At 40.8% G+C, this 18249-nt stretch overlaps 1 protein-coding gene across 3 annotated transcripts in view; it reads right to left on the minus strand.

Moving 5' to 3' along the window:
* Pik3c2g (phosphatidylinositol-4-phosphate 3-kinase catalytic subunit type 2 gamma) overlaps window positions 1–18249 on the minus strand; it is a 295422-nt gene that overhangs the window by 105179 nt on the left and 171994 nt on the right. For all 3 annotated transcript variants that reach the window (XM_032907317.1, XM_032907319.1, XM_032907318.1), the window contains 4 exons: window positions 13736–13916; window positions 10163–10270; window positions 4971–5063; window positions 2757–2886 (listed from right to left, as the gene is read on the minus strand). In XM_032907317.1, the coding sequence (XP_032763208.1) occupies window positions 2757–2886; window positions 4971–5063; window positions 10163–10270; window positions 13736–13916 (512 nt within the window). The remainder of the gene's footprint in view (window positions 1–2756; window positions 2887–4970; window positions 5064–10162; window positions 10271–13735; window positions 13917–18249) is intronic.

An 18249-nucleotide genomic window follows, 5' to 3' on the forward strand; every position in this document is an offset into this window, starting at 1 on the left:
GCACCTATCGATTGAACTTAAGGAGGACCTTTGCCTCCACAGCCATTCATCCATCAAGACGTTTCGTTGTGTTCGTAAGGTTGTTAACATGTAAATATTTTCAAGACCTCTGATTTTCAGTCTATACAGGAAGACAGTTTAAGTAGTATTTCAAACTCTCCCAAGATGAATACCCCCCAATAACTCTCCAGGCACTGCTGCATAAATAGAATCACTAGAATAAATCGAAATCTAGACTTTCTGATGTTTGCAATACTTACAGTAGTCAAGAGTTGCACAATCAAACACTCAGAGGATGAAGGGAACCAGAAAAACTCTCTGACCACAGAGAGGGAATAATAAAACCGAATGCTCTTTGAACAATAGGTACCCGATACGCCCTGGGATGGAATGGCAATGCAGCCTTGTCTTCTGAAAACGACGTTTGTTTTAGTCTCTACTTTTGTTGAAGGCGTTTTCTGTCAGCATAATTCCCCCTATAAATCTTGCCATCACAGAAGGCTGTTGGTACACAGAGGGGAAAATAGCTTGTCTTCTGCGGTTTGCCACTTTGGGAAAGCCTACAGTTGTTTCTTCTGAATCTCCTGATTAACACTGAAAGATTTCACCTGGGTTGCATGCTGAGATAACAAACAGACACGGGTAGATGGAATTGAAGCATTCCACTGGGACCCAGCATTCATTCAATTTCTAAAGCACAGGTGATCTATGAGCAATGAGAAGCACAACCTGGCAAGGCTGAATTCATTTTAACTTTTCCAGCAGGTTAGGATATGGAAGAATTAGGTTCCTTCTGTGAGACTAGGAAAGGTGGAATTTAGGCTAGGACAATTCCAGTGTAGTAGGAATCAAAGGCCGTTCGTAAGAAATTGGAAAATGTCTGGGGGCCACTCAGCTTGGAACAAGGGGCCCCTACTATTGGAACAAAAGTAGCTTGTCTCTGGTTTACAATGGTTCCTTCTAAGTCTCCCAGGGGTAGAGGGAATTCTGTCTGCCATTAGAGGTGACCTCTCGAGATATAATGGCTAAGACACTGAGGCTGCTGCTAGAGCCTCAGGAAGAGAGGTGCTTCGTGGTGATGACTCCTTTGCAACAATGGGATTAAATAGAAGATCTCTTTGAATTAAAAGCGATGACTATGTGCCTTAGAATATTTTTCCAGAGTAAGTGAATGAAACCATAAGCAGATAAAGAAAACATGGTATATGCACAATGGACTTTTATTTACTCACAAAGAAGAATGAAGTTATGCTGCTTGCTGGAAAATGAATACCATGAGAGATTGTTATATTATATTACATGAGATGAGCAAGGGTCAGAAAGATAAATGGTATATATTTTCCATTTGTGGATCAAGCTTTTTATAAATATATAAAACCATGTATATATATACATATATATATACACATGCATGCATGCATACATGTACATATACACATTCACATAACTTACAATACATACACACACACACACACACACACACACACACACACACACACATATATATATATATCTCATATGACATGCAAGGAGAAGAGCTTCAGAGTGGAAGGGGACTGACATGAAGGGGACAGGAGGAAGGGAAAGGAGAGGGAATGAGGTATCTAAAATACTTGATGTGCTTTAAGAAAATGCTCTTTATTGAGCCCTACAACAGGAAGGGTGAATGCTCACCACCAAAACATTTGAAAAGGAGAAAGTAGTGTAACTATATAGGAAATCCCAAGGCTCTGTTCAATTACAAGAATTAGTGTGAAATTTGCAAACCTACAGAATAAAAACGCTGATACTTTCTGAGACTGAAACTGATCGATTGACCTAAACCATGTAGTCTTTCATTCCATATCTATGTTTGGTTTTTACAAAGGAAAAGAAATATTGAGTTATGCTCAAAGTGTGCATGTTTGCTCATTTTGACTGATTTTTTTATAGCTATTCAAAATTCTTTTAGAATTTAAATGCCAGTTTTGGGCCAGGGAGATGGCTCAGGAAGTAAATCATCTTGCCATTCAAGCCTGATGACCAAGTTTGAATCTCAAGACTGGCACGGTGGAAGGAGAGAGCTCATCCCCAACATTGTCATCTGATCTCCACCTGTGTACCATTGCATGCTTGCTTCCACTCACCGACATTGCTTACATGTATGTGTGTGTGTGTGTGTGCAAATAATAATAAGTAAGATATAATTAACGAATGTTTTTATACCATGTATTTACAAGGCTGACAGTTTTCTTAAACACATGCATAGTGTGTGTTAACGGTGAGAGTAGTTTTGCACGGTCATGTTATTCTATTACGGATGGTGTGAGACTTTTGTGAAATGTGACTGACATGCATTCAGGAGAAAATTGCACTTTGAAGTTCGGATATGCATCTCTTCCCAGCCTATCAATATCTGTTAGAGCACAAGTCTGGGATGCCTGCTTCCATGGTATCTCCACTGAGGGTGTCAATATCTGTATTATCTTAGGAAATGAAGAAAAGAAAGAGTAGCCATTAGTGCAGCTAACTCCCTGAGAGAAGCAAAAGAACATCCCAGTTCACATCTGAATTGCAAAGTCACAACGTCCCACAGCGTGCTATGTTTTACATCAATCATCCTGGTTTGTAATTTTGAAACCTGAAAAGGAATACACATGGGTCCTTGGATCTTTGACTGTGGATCCTAAAATAAAAGCCGGCGGTTTGTAGTATCTTACCAGTGAGCCAACGAGGTTAAAAAATGTAAATCGCCTTATTTTCAAATCTGTACTGACCTTGAGCCTTTCCTGTGGCTAGACATCCATAAATGATCATTTGCATATCAAGGCCCTCCTGAAGCCAAACGTTGTCCATCACTTGAATAATCTGCAGAACAAGCATATCCTGCCGAAGATCGTCGCCGGCCTGTAAAAACAAGATTGCTGGCTCAAGACTCTCTGTGGGTGCCATTCAAAGCAGCCAACTGGTCTACCTCACTCCCTTCCTAGAAACATTCCTGGCTCAGCTTAGGGTAGATTTTCTTGTTTCCTTAGCATTCAAAGCACCTTGTGCTTCTGACAGCAGATAAAGGGGGCAATCTGGCTTCTTGCTGCCTTGCCTGCCTTCAGTTTGTGGATGTGCTCCATGAGAATCTGCTTGTTTTTGAATACATTCCCTTTGACCTTCAGGTACAGGCTGTGATACATATGGCCTTCAATCTTCTTAGATTCCCTGTATCTCCTGAGAAGCCTGCGCAGCATCCCTATCCTTCTCATCCAGGTCACCTTCTCAGGCTTTGGAGCGTTGTGCAGTACCCTTCCTCTTCCCTATGCCCATATGCCTGGGTCACAGGAGCTGCTGCTGTAGTTGGATGAGTGGCCTGCTTGGAATTGCTCTGGATAGATCTCTTTATTCGTTTATGACATTTTCTTAGATTCAAAGTCTAGTGTAGAGGCAGGATGAGTGTTTACCCAGGGTTCCAACTCAACCAAGGGAGGGCTGAAAGTGAGGATGACCAGCTCTGTCAGAGCTTACACACAAAGATGCAGTTAGAATCCCGGTGGCTTCTTCACTACGCCATAGATTAGCATATGTGTAATGTAGTGCCTGTGACTACAGTCAGTCATCACTGACCTTCACTGTGGAGGCTGCAAGGTGATTTTTTTTCAGGGAAAATGATAAGCCAATAATAATCTGACAATAAGAAACAATACAGGTGTGGTTTTTATCCGAGGCAAAGGAATGCTATGGCTCCAACGAGGGAAAGACTCTCTGTGCTCTCCATTAGTAAGAATTTGATTTTTTAAATGTCCTTGAATTTATATAGACAATCACTCCTGAGAAGGTATCCTCCTCCTCCTCCTCCTCCTCCTCCTCCTCCTCTTCCTCCTTCTCCTTTCTTCTTCTTGTTCATGGAAAAAAGAGCATTTTGCTATCACGATGGCTCAAAGTTCTGAGGGTCAAATGCCAAGTGTGAACACAATCATCCACACGCCAGCAGGAGTTCACTCCAGACCCTCATTGAATGGTTTGCTGTATGAACTGGATGACTGATAAAAGCTGTGTCCTCCCCTGGCATCCCCGTCCCCCACAAGCTTCCTGTCTGCCCCATCTACAACCCCATTACTCCTGTTACTGCCCTTCACCCTTTTCCCATGTGGTTATCTGAAGACTGAAATGATCCTTATTTATTTTTTATTTGTAGAGGAAAGAAAAGTAAACCCAATTTATGGAAATGGCCAAGTGACCATTCATGCCAGTAATTTTAGTTCTCTGGAGGTAGAGGTTCAAGGACAAGGAGTTCAAAGACAGCCTACATAAAACCTTCACTTGAAAAGAAAAATGAACAATCAAACATACAAATGACAAGAGGAAAATAAATAAACAACAACAAGAACAAGAATAAATATGGCTTGTAAGATGTGTCACTGAGTAGAGGCCAAGCTTGACGAGTTTAATTCCTATGAGCGATGTGGTGGAAGAGAGCTGACTCCTAAAATATCTCGTGTGTGTGTGTGTGTGTGTGTGTGTGTGTGTGTGTGTGTGTGTAATAATTTAAAATTTTTAAATATTTAAAAATACACCTGTTCCTCTAAACAAATTGCTATCTTAGAGTACTTTATACTGTTCAGATTCTGGGTAATGTGCACCTTTATTACTATTAATATTTTTAAATCTAGGCTAAAATAAAATGCTGCTTCTGGAAGCTTATCACACATTTCACTTTCTCTGCCACTCAAAAGTGAAAGGCGATCCCATGCCTTCATTTATTCAAACTTAGTTTAAGATTTGAACTGAAGGAAACCTGGCATTCAGCCAGTAACATTTGATTTATTGCCAATCAACTTGGCATACACCACAATTCTTTAAAGACAGAGAGACTCTGAAATAATTGGGAAACCTCTGAGTTTTTGCCAGGAGGAAATAACTGCAATCATTTCTTTTTGTGAGCAATAAATCAATAGTTCTGCTTCTGGAATCAATTTTGGGATTCGGGAGAGTTACTGTACCTTAAAAATAACACTGATATTTTTGCCCATTGGATTAGCATTGATGAAAGTGATCTTCAATGGCAAGGCATTAGATGTGAAATATGAACATGCCTATAGGAGAAGAAGAGGAAAAAAAATGAGCAAAGTAAGCTGAAGACTACACCTTTCTGAAAAGGTGCAGAATTCGCTAGCCTTGTTAACAAACAAACAAACAAAAGTATAATTGTTATACTTTGACAAAGAGTTGCACTTGTCAAAAGTGAGCAAACACCACTCTCCCAATCTCAAGCATGCCCTTTTTGTCATATCTTGCTTTCTGCAGTTTCAGGTACCCTCAGTTCAGTCATAATCTAAACTAGCAAATGGAAAGTTCCAGAATGAATTCTCAAGCTTTCAGTTGCACATCCTTCTGAGCCCCAGGATAAGGTAAGTCATGCACCATCTCATTACCTTAGCAGGATGTGCACAGCCTTTGTGTGGTATGTTCACGTGGAACAGACTATACACGGGAAAGAACACAGTATTAGAGATTTGAATCCATGTATTCTTCAGGGGATTGTAGAGCACATCCTCCTCACATAAGGATAGGATGGGGTGGGTAAACACTGTACTTTAAATTTGAGAAGTCAACTGTATGGTAGGTTGAAAACAAATTCTTCACCACATTACAAACTATTAAATGGCAAATTTCAGAACTAATTCTCAAGCTTTAAGTCGCAGAGGCTTCGGAGAAGCATGAGGCCATGGACTGCCTCTTCATCCCTGTGTGAACATCCTTTTTGTAGTGTAAGTATGGTGTTTCGAATGACAATTCTCCTCCATAAACTCTTGTGTTTGCACACCTGATGCACAGTTGCTGGGGCTGTTTGGGGTGGTTATGGAATCATCAGGGAGCAGAGCCTTGCGGGAGGAACAACTGTGGGCCTCACTTCTGGTTTCTCTCTCTGCTTCCTGTTTGTGGATACACATGTTATAAGAGAGCTTTCTGCTTGAGCTGTCTCTTACCATGATTTTCCTGCCATGATGAACGCTATCCTTTGGAACTGTAAGCCAGAATGAACCCTCTCTCCCTTGGAACAGAAAGGTATACAAAAAGTCAAGCAATAGCGATAAATGTATTTATGCTTAAAGCAAATTAAGAGTTCGCTTAAAATAAACTAGGATGTGTTTATCACAGTTGGTTAATAGAAGAGAGTTTAACTTGCTATTTAAAAAATACTTTCTTTCAGGGCTTTTTGTTGTTCTTGTTGCTTGTTTTGTTTTGTTGTTGGTTTTTTGTTTATTTGTCTTGTTTTGCCCTGGAGCACATTTTAAAAAACATGCATCCACAGTTAAGAGAGGCCAGAAATCTAATCTGTATTTTATTATCGATAAGATTTTAAAACGATTCCATCACATGTCTCTACTACACTGAAAAGCAGAGAATAAAGAAACTGTATCTCAAACCTTTTGGTAGAAGAAGTTATGAGCTAAGACTATAAGATGAGGTCTGCAGCATTAACACTTCTCTTTGTTAGCAAATATTTTCTTTGTAGATAATAGCTTAGCACAGTTTCCCTCTTATGTCTCTTTCATCTCGTTTCCCATTTATGTTTTAAGTTTGCCAAGGTTGACCACTTCTACTCATCTTTCCCTTGTGCTCGCTTTTGCCAATTTATTTGAGAATTGAAGCTTCCTGTGCTTAGAGTAGTAAAGAGTTAAATCAATACGAAAAGAAAGAAAGGGATTTGATCTGTACGATCTATTGTGTTAGTAAAATATGACATCAATATATATTGAAGGATCAGTTCGAAGACGCAGTTCTGACATCTGACATTGGGATGAGCTGAGAAGATTGGAATCTATTTCTTAACTTAGTTGTCAACGTAAATCTAATCTAATCACTAACCAAACACAAACCCTTGCTTGCTGAATAAATTTGAGTTTTACAGTTTTAAAGGTGGGGCTGCATGAAACCCATGAGTTTCTGCTGTGAGAACTGTGTGAACCTTTAATGAATGTTATGAACTTCTCATGCTATAGAATTAATTAGGGAATCTTACAATCTTATCGTGCTATAGAATTATGAATGCCTACATTAGACAGAAATGAGTCTAGATAACTGGTTTTCAAATTTTCAATTCCAATTTGTAGGGCTTGTTTTGAAGGATGCCCTGTAAAATGAACAGGAAAAAATCAAAAGGTGACTGAGAAATGCATTAAAAGTCATGTCAAAATATCCTATTATCAACAACTACTATGTGCAAACCATTATCTGGATGCTAACAGAAAGAAACACTGTACCTAGTTAACATGTCAATGAAAACTGGCATTAAAGTATATACCTATGGAAATACTTTATGGAAAGTATAAATGGAAAATTCACAAAGGAATTTATCACAGTCGAATGAAGGAGCATTTGAAGAGTAAAGTCATTTGGAGGTGAACTAGATCTTGAAGACTATGAGAGACAAGTGTATCCAAAAATAGGCAGAGGATGGGTTTTCTGGGTGGGGAAAGGCAAAGACAACTTAAAAATCGAAGTCTTAAATGTAGGTTATAAAGGTCAGATGCAGGGGGCAAGGGAAGACTGAATCAAAGTCTTGTAGATGATTTTATGTTTGGTAAACTGGAAAAAGTAGAAAGAACGAGGGAAGATAGAAGGGGAAGAAAGAAAAAATGGTATGACCTCTGACCTTGACAAGCAGAGACTCAACTCAGATATAAAATTAGAAGGACAAAAGAAAGGAACCTGTAAGTAAATAAGATGTCTGGTATTTGCTTTTCTATCCAAAGAGATGGAGGCACTAAGCGACTCTCAGCTCCCACCTGGTCATACCTCAGCAAATCACAGAGAAATAAGGAATTGTTCAACCAGCAGTTCCCTGAGGGACTGTGGTTGAGTTTCATTTTGTTTTGTTTTATTTTGCAAGGAGAGCACAGCCATTACAAATCTAAGACCCTTGCCTTTTGCCTTTGAGAGCAATGATGTATAAAACAAACTGTGAAAGGCCTGAGCCTTTCTCCCATTGATAGAGCACAGACTGGAACTTTCCCACATTTATTGAAGTCGTCGGGCTTAGTGGCCTACACACACCAAATAGCTTCCTTGCATCGCTTGTGAGGCTTCTCATGAGAATAAGTTCTCTGATGAACAATGAGAATGGCACTGTAACCGAAGATCTACATTTATAATTTCCCTCACCCGCGTGTAGTTTTTGTTATGTAATGGGACGTGAACTTTGACTGCAAATGTTTACATGACTAGACATTTAGATGGTGGTTTTGTTTATGTGACATCTGTAAAACACACACACACACACACACACACACACACGGGGGGGGGGGGGAGAGAGGGAGGGAGGGAGGGAGAGAGAGAGAGAGAGAGAGCACCTTATTGCATTGCATTCAAAAGAAGCTATGATTTCTTTGCAGTCAACAATTATGAGTTCTAAAAGACAGATTTGTCCAAATTGCCTACATGTGTGGATTTGTCTCCCATCATGGAGGTTCTCGTGGTAAGTGAGACTCTTCCTCTAACTGAAGGCCCTGCCGCACTCCTAGCTTGCACATGGCTTCTCCACAGAGTAGGTTCTAGAATGTTCTGTAAGCATCTCTGTTAGAATGGAGAGTTTCCACACATTCCTTTCAGTTGTATCATTTCTCTCCCCACTGCACAGTAGGATTAGAGAGCAGGTTAGGATTTGTCACATGACAGTGTCATATTATGTCGGTGGCGTCCACTGTTGTACCACAGATACGAAGCTCTATTCCAGACAGAGAGGGTCACAGCAAATAGGGCCATGGGGTGGCTTTACTTGTGGTAGCTCTTGAGCCTCGGGGTAGGACTTCCGGTATAGAGAAGGACTATGCCCTTAGCAGCTGGGTGATAGAACTTCCCATACTGTTGACTGTTGGCACAGACCGCTAATCCTGGCTGTGTAAGAACCAGTCCTCAGCACAAACAGCACTTACAGCAACCTTCTACCCCACGCATGTCTAAACCAAAATCTACCTATAATTTCCAAATCATGTCATTCTAATCCTTAAACACGTGCACACACACACACACACACACACACACGCATGTACGCATGCACACACATGTTCACTCAAAAGAAGAAACAGAACCTAAGAACTATAGTACTTTCTGTTTTTTTCTACCTTAAACACCTCTAACCTGCATATCTTCTCTATACATTAGTCAATAAACACATTCAACACTTGAAAACTCCCACAATTTTTAAAGCATTAGTAATGTTTCAAATTTTAGCCCACATTGATACATGGCAATTTACAGGACTTAGTGACTTACTATTTTCCTCCAAATATGTTTATGAAGTGTGTCAGAAAAGTTTGTAAGTGGGGTCTTGACAGTAGCAAAGTCATAGAGATCACGGTGCCCACGCCATCAGCAATCCTTTTCCATTTACACCGTCACTAGACTGATTTTCTCTGACCATTGGGTTTGCTGTCTTATGACTTGACTTCAGTATCATTTACTGCTAATGCATGACAGCTTAACCTCTTCATTTTCAAATCTCACTCATCCATCATTTCCCCTATTAATGTCTTCCTATGCTAGCATTTCTGAGAAGGTGGATAATAAGTTTGGTTGGAACAAAGGAGAAAGAGAGAGTCTAAGTCAGAGGGAGGTGGTTGAGGAAGTACCTGTGACAGAGAATCAGGAACAGAAAGTGAAGGAAGTCTCTAGTCTGAAAATACTAGGGAAGGCTTTACAGCCAGGGTTAAAAATCACAAAACATATAATATAACACACTGATACACGGGCACTGATGCATATTAAATTGAATCAAAGTGGAGACGGGTAGCTAAATGTATCAATGTAATGACTTGTTCTACACGCAGTATAAATAAGCATGGAATTGTAGCCAGCTCTGCCAGCTGCTCCTTCCCTTATTCACTCAGAGGGATACAGAAAAGTTTCGTGCATGGAGTTCCCAATGCCAGCACCCAAAGCAGTTAAACGAGTCCCGTCTGCATGAGAAATACCTTCACTCTTTTATATTTCAACAAAGTGTGTTTATTTCTAAAACAACAAATCACACTGTAGGATGAGTGTTCTCTCAACTCTTCCGTGTGAATGGGATTAAATTATTTTCCTTAAAGCAGTCGCAATATTTATGTTTGAATTATTATGCAAAAATATTTGATGAACTAAAGAATAGAAAAGGAAACAGCCTATTAATCTATTAAGTAAATTGGCTTACATCCCAATCAATTCCTTTTACGCACAGGGCCGGGTTCAGAGGAAGATGGCAAGTCTTTATATCTTTAAAGAATTCTTCTAGACTGCCAATCTCCTTCTTTAGCACATCCTGAAAGAAAAAAAAATCAGAAAAACAGTATTTAAGAAACCGTAAAGAACTCAACTCTTTTTGAGTTACCCCTTCCTTGTATTGATTAAATGTGGTTGGCACCAGGATCAGGTGGGTGGTGTATGATACACGAGGGCGGAGCAGTCAATCGACAACAATGAGTGGAGGTGAAAACACTCAGCCAAAGAGGTCATGTCCTTTCTCAATGACCTCAGGTTCAACCAGAAGCGAAGAGCAAATAAAGCATTGTGCTACTGTCAAAAGTCAGGGTGGGTTGGACTTGACTGTGGTCCACTGATTTCAAACCCTGTATGAAGCAATTATTAACTTGATCTCTTTCAAATAATTTCCCCAACTCTTCCTTTATAGCTATCAAGTTTTATAAGTAATAGTCAGTGCATTTTACAAAAGATATTTACACCCCTTAGTGAAGCAGTGACAAAAAACTGTCCACAACATGGTGCTGTCAGGAGCAATACTTTATGTGAACAAACAGTTCATTCAATACCACTGAGTTCACTTCTAAGTTCTTTTCGCCCCAGGTTTGACATAAATGAAATTTAATATGGTTAACGGTGTTTAATTCCCAGAGTTTCTTAGCTCCTACTCTTGATTCATGTCAGTTGACAAAATGTACTTCCTCCAGAATGTACAGAAGGGAAAGTTCCTCTCTGATTTTTTTTACATTTCTCCTTTTTGCACATTTTATTTGTGGATTTACCTGATAAATATCATGAAGAGGAATCTATGCTCCAGAAAGAGAGACCCCTAAATCCATAGACCCCACAGAATCCAAATTTCCACAGGAATTCACATTTTCACACACAGGAAGAGCTTGCCCCTGGTTCTGACCACTTATCTCATAGGCAATTAGCTCAGACATATTCCTTGTCTTTGGTGGATGTTTTATGTGAAGGCACAACATTACTACAGGAAAATAAAACCAGTTAGCAGTCATCCTCATGCTGGTTTGGCCGAATTGTAAGTAAAACAAATTTCCTTCATGAGTTTCCATTTTCTAATTTCTCTTGCATTTCAGGGAAGCTAAGGAGAAGTTTTGATGGATCACAGTGTCTGGTAATACCTCCATTAAGCAAAACCTCTTCATCATTTTGTGCAGTTAGGTTTAATTTGGTGCTTTTTATTTAAACAGAAAATAGAATAATTTTCAAGATGGGAGATGGCTCATGAGGCAAAAGTGCTTTCAAGCAAGCCCGACGACCCAAGTAAGAGCCCCAGACCCCACAGTAGACTAGAACCAACTCCTCAAAGTTGTACACCCACTCCCACACCCAGGCCACACATGTGTGCATCCCGAGACATTGTACATAACCCTAAGAGAAGCCAATTAACAAGAGACCATGATGGAAGAGAGGGCATAAAATTTATAAGAGCCAGAAATAGCTGATGATTGATGCAAAACTGTGTTCTGTAAACACAAGGGCAACACATACTAAACACAAGGTAAACACATACTAACAGTATTTGTGCCTGCAGGAATAAGACCCACTTAGGATCAAGCCAGTCAAAACCTGAACATGGATGGGGGAGAGGCTCACAAAGCCCCACCCCTAGCTGCTAACTGATGGCTACTGAGAGAGACAGAGTCAGTGTCCTCCGAGATGTAACCCTGGATGACAGGTTACCTGTGCTCCAGTGGATGGCCTCATACACATTCACATACAGAAGTTCTGAGTGGACTCGGTGATTGACAAACAGATGGATGAAGCAGGGAGGGAAATCAGTAGGGGAGATACAGGAGGATGGGAGGGGACAGAACGGGATGGAGTTGATCAAAACACATTATATGTGTGGAATTCTCAAATGATAAAAAAATACTGAAATAGAATATAATAGATATTCCCTGTCCCTTCTGCCTCCTGGGTATATGCCTCGTATTTTCATAGAAATGATGTTTGTTTTGTTTTCTTTCCAATACTGCCAGTTTACGGGAAGGATTTAATAATCTCTGGAACTTGATGTCCATTATCAAAAAGGTGTTGGAATTATTCAGCTATGGTGTGCACCTGAGCCCTGAGGGATTCTTAAGCAAGAGATTTAAGAAACAAACAAACGAAAAACTAAATCAAAATTTTTGGGAAGTTCTGCCAATGTAGTTATCACTTTTGGATCTAACATTAGAAAATAACTAAAGACCTTAAAGTAATATCAAGAAGCCAAAAGACATAAAAAGGTGCTACCTGTCATATGTCTGAAGTATCCTAGGGGTATTTATATATTTACCATTAAAGAATACATTCCATGTTTGTTCATTTTAGTCTGCCACCGCCCACATAAATGAAATAGTATGGCCTTAGGTATTCTTATCAAAGACAGTTCAGTCGTGACTTTCTGTGGAAATCCTAGTTTGGGAAACAAACTTAGGGCATTTTATGTGTTGCTGTTTTTATAAAGTCTTAAGCATCCTTGTTGATTTTAGACAGTGAGCTATGAGTTTCCTTGAAGACAAGATTATGTTTGGGTCATATTTAAATCCTTACCTTCTTGTCAGTGGTAAGTAATCAACTGTTATTGAAAAACACTCTTTATGCAGAGGGCGGGTACCCACTGCCCTCCTTGGTGTGCAGCATCAAACTTAAAACTACTTCCTTAATGGTCCCCATCAATGACGAAAGCTAATGATGCAGATAATTAAAAAGATCCAGTGTGCTTCATTTACGGCAAGAAAAAGAAGAGTTAGATGCAGTTATGCCAGTGAGAAAGAGATAGAGTATTTTAGTTATTATTCGTGGACCTTAATAAAATTATGACTACCCATAGTACTGTTGCCTTTTGTTTAAGTAGTTCTATTTGTTATCAAACGTGCTTTTTAGAGCAGTATAGAGCTAAATTGTGATCTTTCCCATAACCTGATTGTGGTGCTGTGTTAAGCTTGTAACCTCGGCGTCTGTAGAGATCATGCAGTCGTTCTTAAAAGCTAAGAGTGTTTGCTGGTTTTCCAGAAGAGTTGAGTTCTGTTCCCAAAGCCAAAGTCAGGCAACTCACAACTGCCTGGAACTGTACTGTCAGAGATCTGCTCCCATCTTCTGACCTCTGGGCAACACCCACTCACATATGCACACACACACACACACGCCCACACACACACACACACACACACACACGGGCATTTTCACATTTACACCATTAAAAGTCATATAAGATTTAAAGAAACATTATTTCATCAGGATATTTTTTCCCCTTGATCAAAGTTCTTTCAAGTGTGGGTCTTCTCGCCATGGAATGCCTGTGTCGAACATGGCTACCTACCAAAGTCATTTGCGTCCTGCTGATTGAGAATATTATTAACATTAAGAAAAAGTAAATGAACCAAGTACCTCATTTAAACTTTTTTTTAAAAAGTAAGTGCCTTTGAGGAATCTGTCTTCTAAGATATAAATCTGAAACCTTTGACTCAAAGGCAGACACTTCACATGATGCCGAAGATTGATTTCCCTCACCAACCTTTCTCTGAGCATCGCCGGCCGACTTCACTTTTTCTCCAATATCACCCAGGAGTTTGACAAGTTTCTGCTCCTTGGAAAGCTCTTCGATCAGGGCTTCTCCTGCACAGAACTGGAGAGCGGCCAGAAGCTCCTGGTACCAGCTTTTAAAGTAGTCTTCACCTTGTGCATCCCGCAGCAGCCTGGGGAAAAGCAAAAAGAAGTCTTGTATCTAAACTATCTAAAGGAGATTTTGTTTTTAAAACCACCTCCAGCAGCAACCATAAGTCCATTTCAGACAAATCTGTCTGTGGTGGCTTGAGGCAGTTTAGCAACTTAAAACAAGGAGAGTGCTGTGTATTTGTTGGCAATAATCAGAGTTCATCTGAGAGCTAATGAGCCTCCAAGAGAGAAGGATCAATAAAAATGCTGCCCTTTCTCATTTCAATTCTCGATGTGCTTTCTCCTCTTTCACTCTTCATAATTCTATAACAAACGCTTAAGCCAGGACATATAAACAGACTAAAATGTGGGCCAGGACTTAGAATCACTTAAAAAAAAATACAACTCAAAAACAAACAAACAAACAAAAAACAAAAAAATGGGCATGATGCTATATTGTAATTTAACTATGAAGCCCACCTTTCTGTCAAATTACCTACCCTGATCCATCACATGCCTATGTACTGATCCCACCCCACCCTCAGCATGGCCCCCGATAATCTGAAAGAAGACACTGTAAAGGTTCGAAACTTGTTTGTTTCCAAACATTTCTGGATTTAACCCTTAGCTCTATACTGCATATGCCACTTAAGCTGGGACATTCTTAGTGTGTGTGTGTGTATGTGTGTGTGTGTGTGTGTGTGTGTGTGTGTGTGTGTGTGTGTGTTTTAATTTTTAAAGAGGGTATCCTCCCCTGGATTTGGAGTTATGGGTGATTATGGATCTTCCGAGGTGGATTCTGGGAACTGAATCCTGGTTTTTTGCAAAAGTTCCAAGCGCTCATAATTTCTGAGCATCACTCCTGCCCCTGAATTTTCTTTCTTTATGTGTAAAATAAGCATCCTCACTGTGCACACTTGTACAGAATGGAAAGTGCTGACGTAATCGGGTATCTAGCACCTTGGAGCATGGAGCCTGTCTGCATTGTGCAGCTTCTGTTTGTCAGCTTCTGTGTACCTGGTCCGTCTGCTCAGGAAAGGCTCAGAGTGTGGTGAGGGTACTCACAAGGAGAGGGACTAGTGACAGGAATTTGATTACTCTGTCTGCCACTTGGCAATTTATGTTGCCTTGAAAGCAATTACAATATGCTAAGATCTTACTTTCTATTACGGCCCTAAAACACAAGAGCAGAATGAAAAGGAACAATTCCTTTGAAACTTAACCACTCTCAGATTGATTCTCATAATCTTAATTAGTCTTTAATTTTCTCCCCCTTTGAAAGTGGTATTCAAGGAGCTAGAAAAAAATTATGGGAGGAGAATACTGGAAAAAATGATGTTAGACATTATAGCAACAACATCACCAATAGCAACAACAAAAAAACCAAACCAGAACAACCAACCAACCAACCAAAAAAAAAAAAAAAAACCCACAAAGTCAAAACAACAGAACCAACCGACCATTTAACAAACCAACTTAGCAACCAGTCAATCAGCCAACTGTAGCTGACATAGATGTATGCATCAGGAAGAGAGAAGGCTTTGCTTAGGCTGACAGTCCACTACGATCTACCACAGCAGGAGCACACAGCAGCTCACCCACCACACCGACCGTCAGGAAGCAGAAGTCATGAGTGCTGGGGCTTAGCTCATTCTCTTCATTTTATTCAATTCCATACCCCTGGCCCATGGATGATGCTGTCTACAGTTACAGGTGGTCCTTCCACTTCAATAAACGCAGTCTACGAACCCCTCAAAGACACAGATGGGCCAGAGACTTGTCTTCAAGGTGAGTCTAGATCCTGCCAACATGGTGACAGCTGACACAAACCATCATGGTAGGTGTCATTCTTTGTCTTTGGTTTTGTGTCCTTTCCCAGCATATAGTATGCTGCAGAGGCTCCAGTCATGCGTGCTGTCGTCTGTCCAGCTTTCTGCTCTTGTACACTGAAAGGTTAGTTGATCAAGTATTGTGGTCTTAAAAGTCAGTGCTTCTTCTTTCCTAAGCCTGGGCGGAGCCATCTTAGCCGCCCCCACTGTCCTAAAGGAAATGCAACTTTGTGTGAACTAGCAGTCCTTATTTACTCCTGGAAAGCGTGAGAACACACATACATGAAAGCCCTCAAAGGTGCTGAGGACCCGTGGCAGGAGCGACCGGCTGCACAGACAACCTGACCACTCTCAAAGGAAGGGCAAACAATGAAAAAACTGATGCTCACCCCATGACGAGAGTTTCCAAGTGCCTGACAGGTCATCAGTGGACCACAGCATCGTTTGAAGGTTCCCAGAAAAGTGTGGCCACTCACATGGACACAAAGCTGCAAGGTCAGGCAAACCCATGTGCAAAACCCGTGTGTTTTACTTAGAGCTATGCCTTTCTGACTCCTGCAGTGCTCCATGATGCAGTGGTGAGCCATTTCACAGTTGATTTGGGTTCTGTGAATTAAGGAGTTTCCATTCCCCACACCAGTATTTGTCAGCTTCTCCTGACACCTTGAATACTGAGCCAGTTGTGCTCTGAAATATTTTAACCTCTTCCAGTTTATAAGTACAAATCCAGAACCACTAAAATTCCTATGTGTATATGACCAAAAGATATTCTGCACAAATGAAGCCCACGGACTTTTCACAAGATAACCGAAGTAAAGGTCTGTTTGAGGCTTGCTGTCATAAGGACTGCCAGAACCGGATAGTTAGTTGCTATTTTAATACTTTTGTTTCTTATTCTATCAGAAATCAATTTATTTTTCTTCTGAGCCATACATTTGTGGCCTTCCAGTTCAAGAAGGAAAACACCAGTTTGATTCCTTGTCCACCACAGAGTAAACCAGAATAGATTTGCATAGACAATATGTGACCTCCATATAGAATACATCAAAGCTAAGAACTCTCAGAGGTTTCTGTTGTGATTATTCTTGGAGTATGTAGCCAGCTTAAACCCCAAATCCTGCGAAGAACACATGCTCTCCTGGTGGGGCAGGGATCAAGCCCTATGTGTAAGGAGTTTGTTTTTACTCATGGCAGAAATGAATTCATTCAGTGTTAGCGATGACCACGAGGGGCCAATTATACAGACACATTGAAATTAGCAGGACCCTTAATTTTTTTTCAACAACTGCAGAGACGGTTGGAGTGCACAGTTTTTGTGGGGGGGCTGTCTCAGTTGTGTGTCAGTGACCTTCCATCTGAGGACGGGCAGCAGTCCTCACGCTGCGGTTTTCACTCATTGCTTCTGTTTACAGGGAACTAGAAATTACTTGGCAACTGTCCCTTGAGCGCTGCAGCAATCCTGTTTTAAAAGAGATTGCCAAGTAAAAGGTTTAAAAATAGAAAAGTGAAGGTCAAAGGGCGGAGAACGACCAGACTCATTTGAAGAGCAGACTTCTAAGATGCAGAGGGAGTGACCAGGCTCAGACCCTGAGCTGAATCTCAGAATTCCAGACCCTGTTCTTCTATGGCCCCGCGAGACCCGGCTGTGACTCCATTCCTCACAATTTTGTGCACCTATTTTGATGAGCTTATAGCAGTACGTTCCAGGAGACATGAAAACGGACATACACATGTGGAACCCAGGCAGCTACAAAGCATTGTTTTTTTTTTTTTTTTTGACTGTGTTCAATATCACAGACAGGAAACAAGAGGAAAGGAAAGACGAGTGGGGTGACAGCACATCTGTCAGGAGGGTATAGCACCTAAATTAAGTGGCTTCCCATGGACACAGAGATGCTCAGAATAGCCACAAACCCGACAGGAATGAAATGGAGGCTTCCCTTGGATATTCGGAGAGTTCTGAGTTTTCTTCATGCACCTAGCTGCATCTGGGCCCACTGCAAGCAGCCTGCTGGAGCCACGAGCAAAGTAGGGAGAGCTCCAATTTCATCACTCTACCAGCAGGACAGCTCAGAGAAATCACACCACCCAGTCCCCTCTGCCTCAAAACTCTCTTCAGTCTTTCTGCTCTTAATTTTAGCTCACCACAGCATTCCCTGCCACATAGGGGCTACCTCGGATTTCTACCATGGTGAACTCCCTGCTCATGAAGAGAGGCAGCAGCATCCGTTAACAGAAAGGGATAGAGCGCCGTTGTGATGAGCAAGTGCAGGCCACTCTAGGTCTCCTGCTTGTTTCCATCTCCTGCTGCATTTGCTGCTGTTTTACGGGAATCTGAGGTATGTTGATCAGGAAACGAGTGTTAGAAAACACTAGGATATGCTAGTATGTAAATTCTTCAAGGACATTTAGAACCCTGGGAGAGATAAAGGCTCAGATCAACCCTTGATAAGGAATTAATATTAATATTTTAATAGTATAGCTAATTTCATTTCACATCTAACTGGCTGAGAGACTTAATTAGCACTTCACACTGAGGAATGTG

This window comes from Rattus rattus, chromosome 6 (assembly GCF_011064425.1).
Source record: "Rattus rattus isolate New Zealand chromosome 6, Rrattus_CSIRO_v1, whole genome shotgun sequence".
NCBI lineage: Eukaryota > Metazoa > Chordata > Mammalia > Rodentia > Muridae > Rattus > Rattus rattus.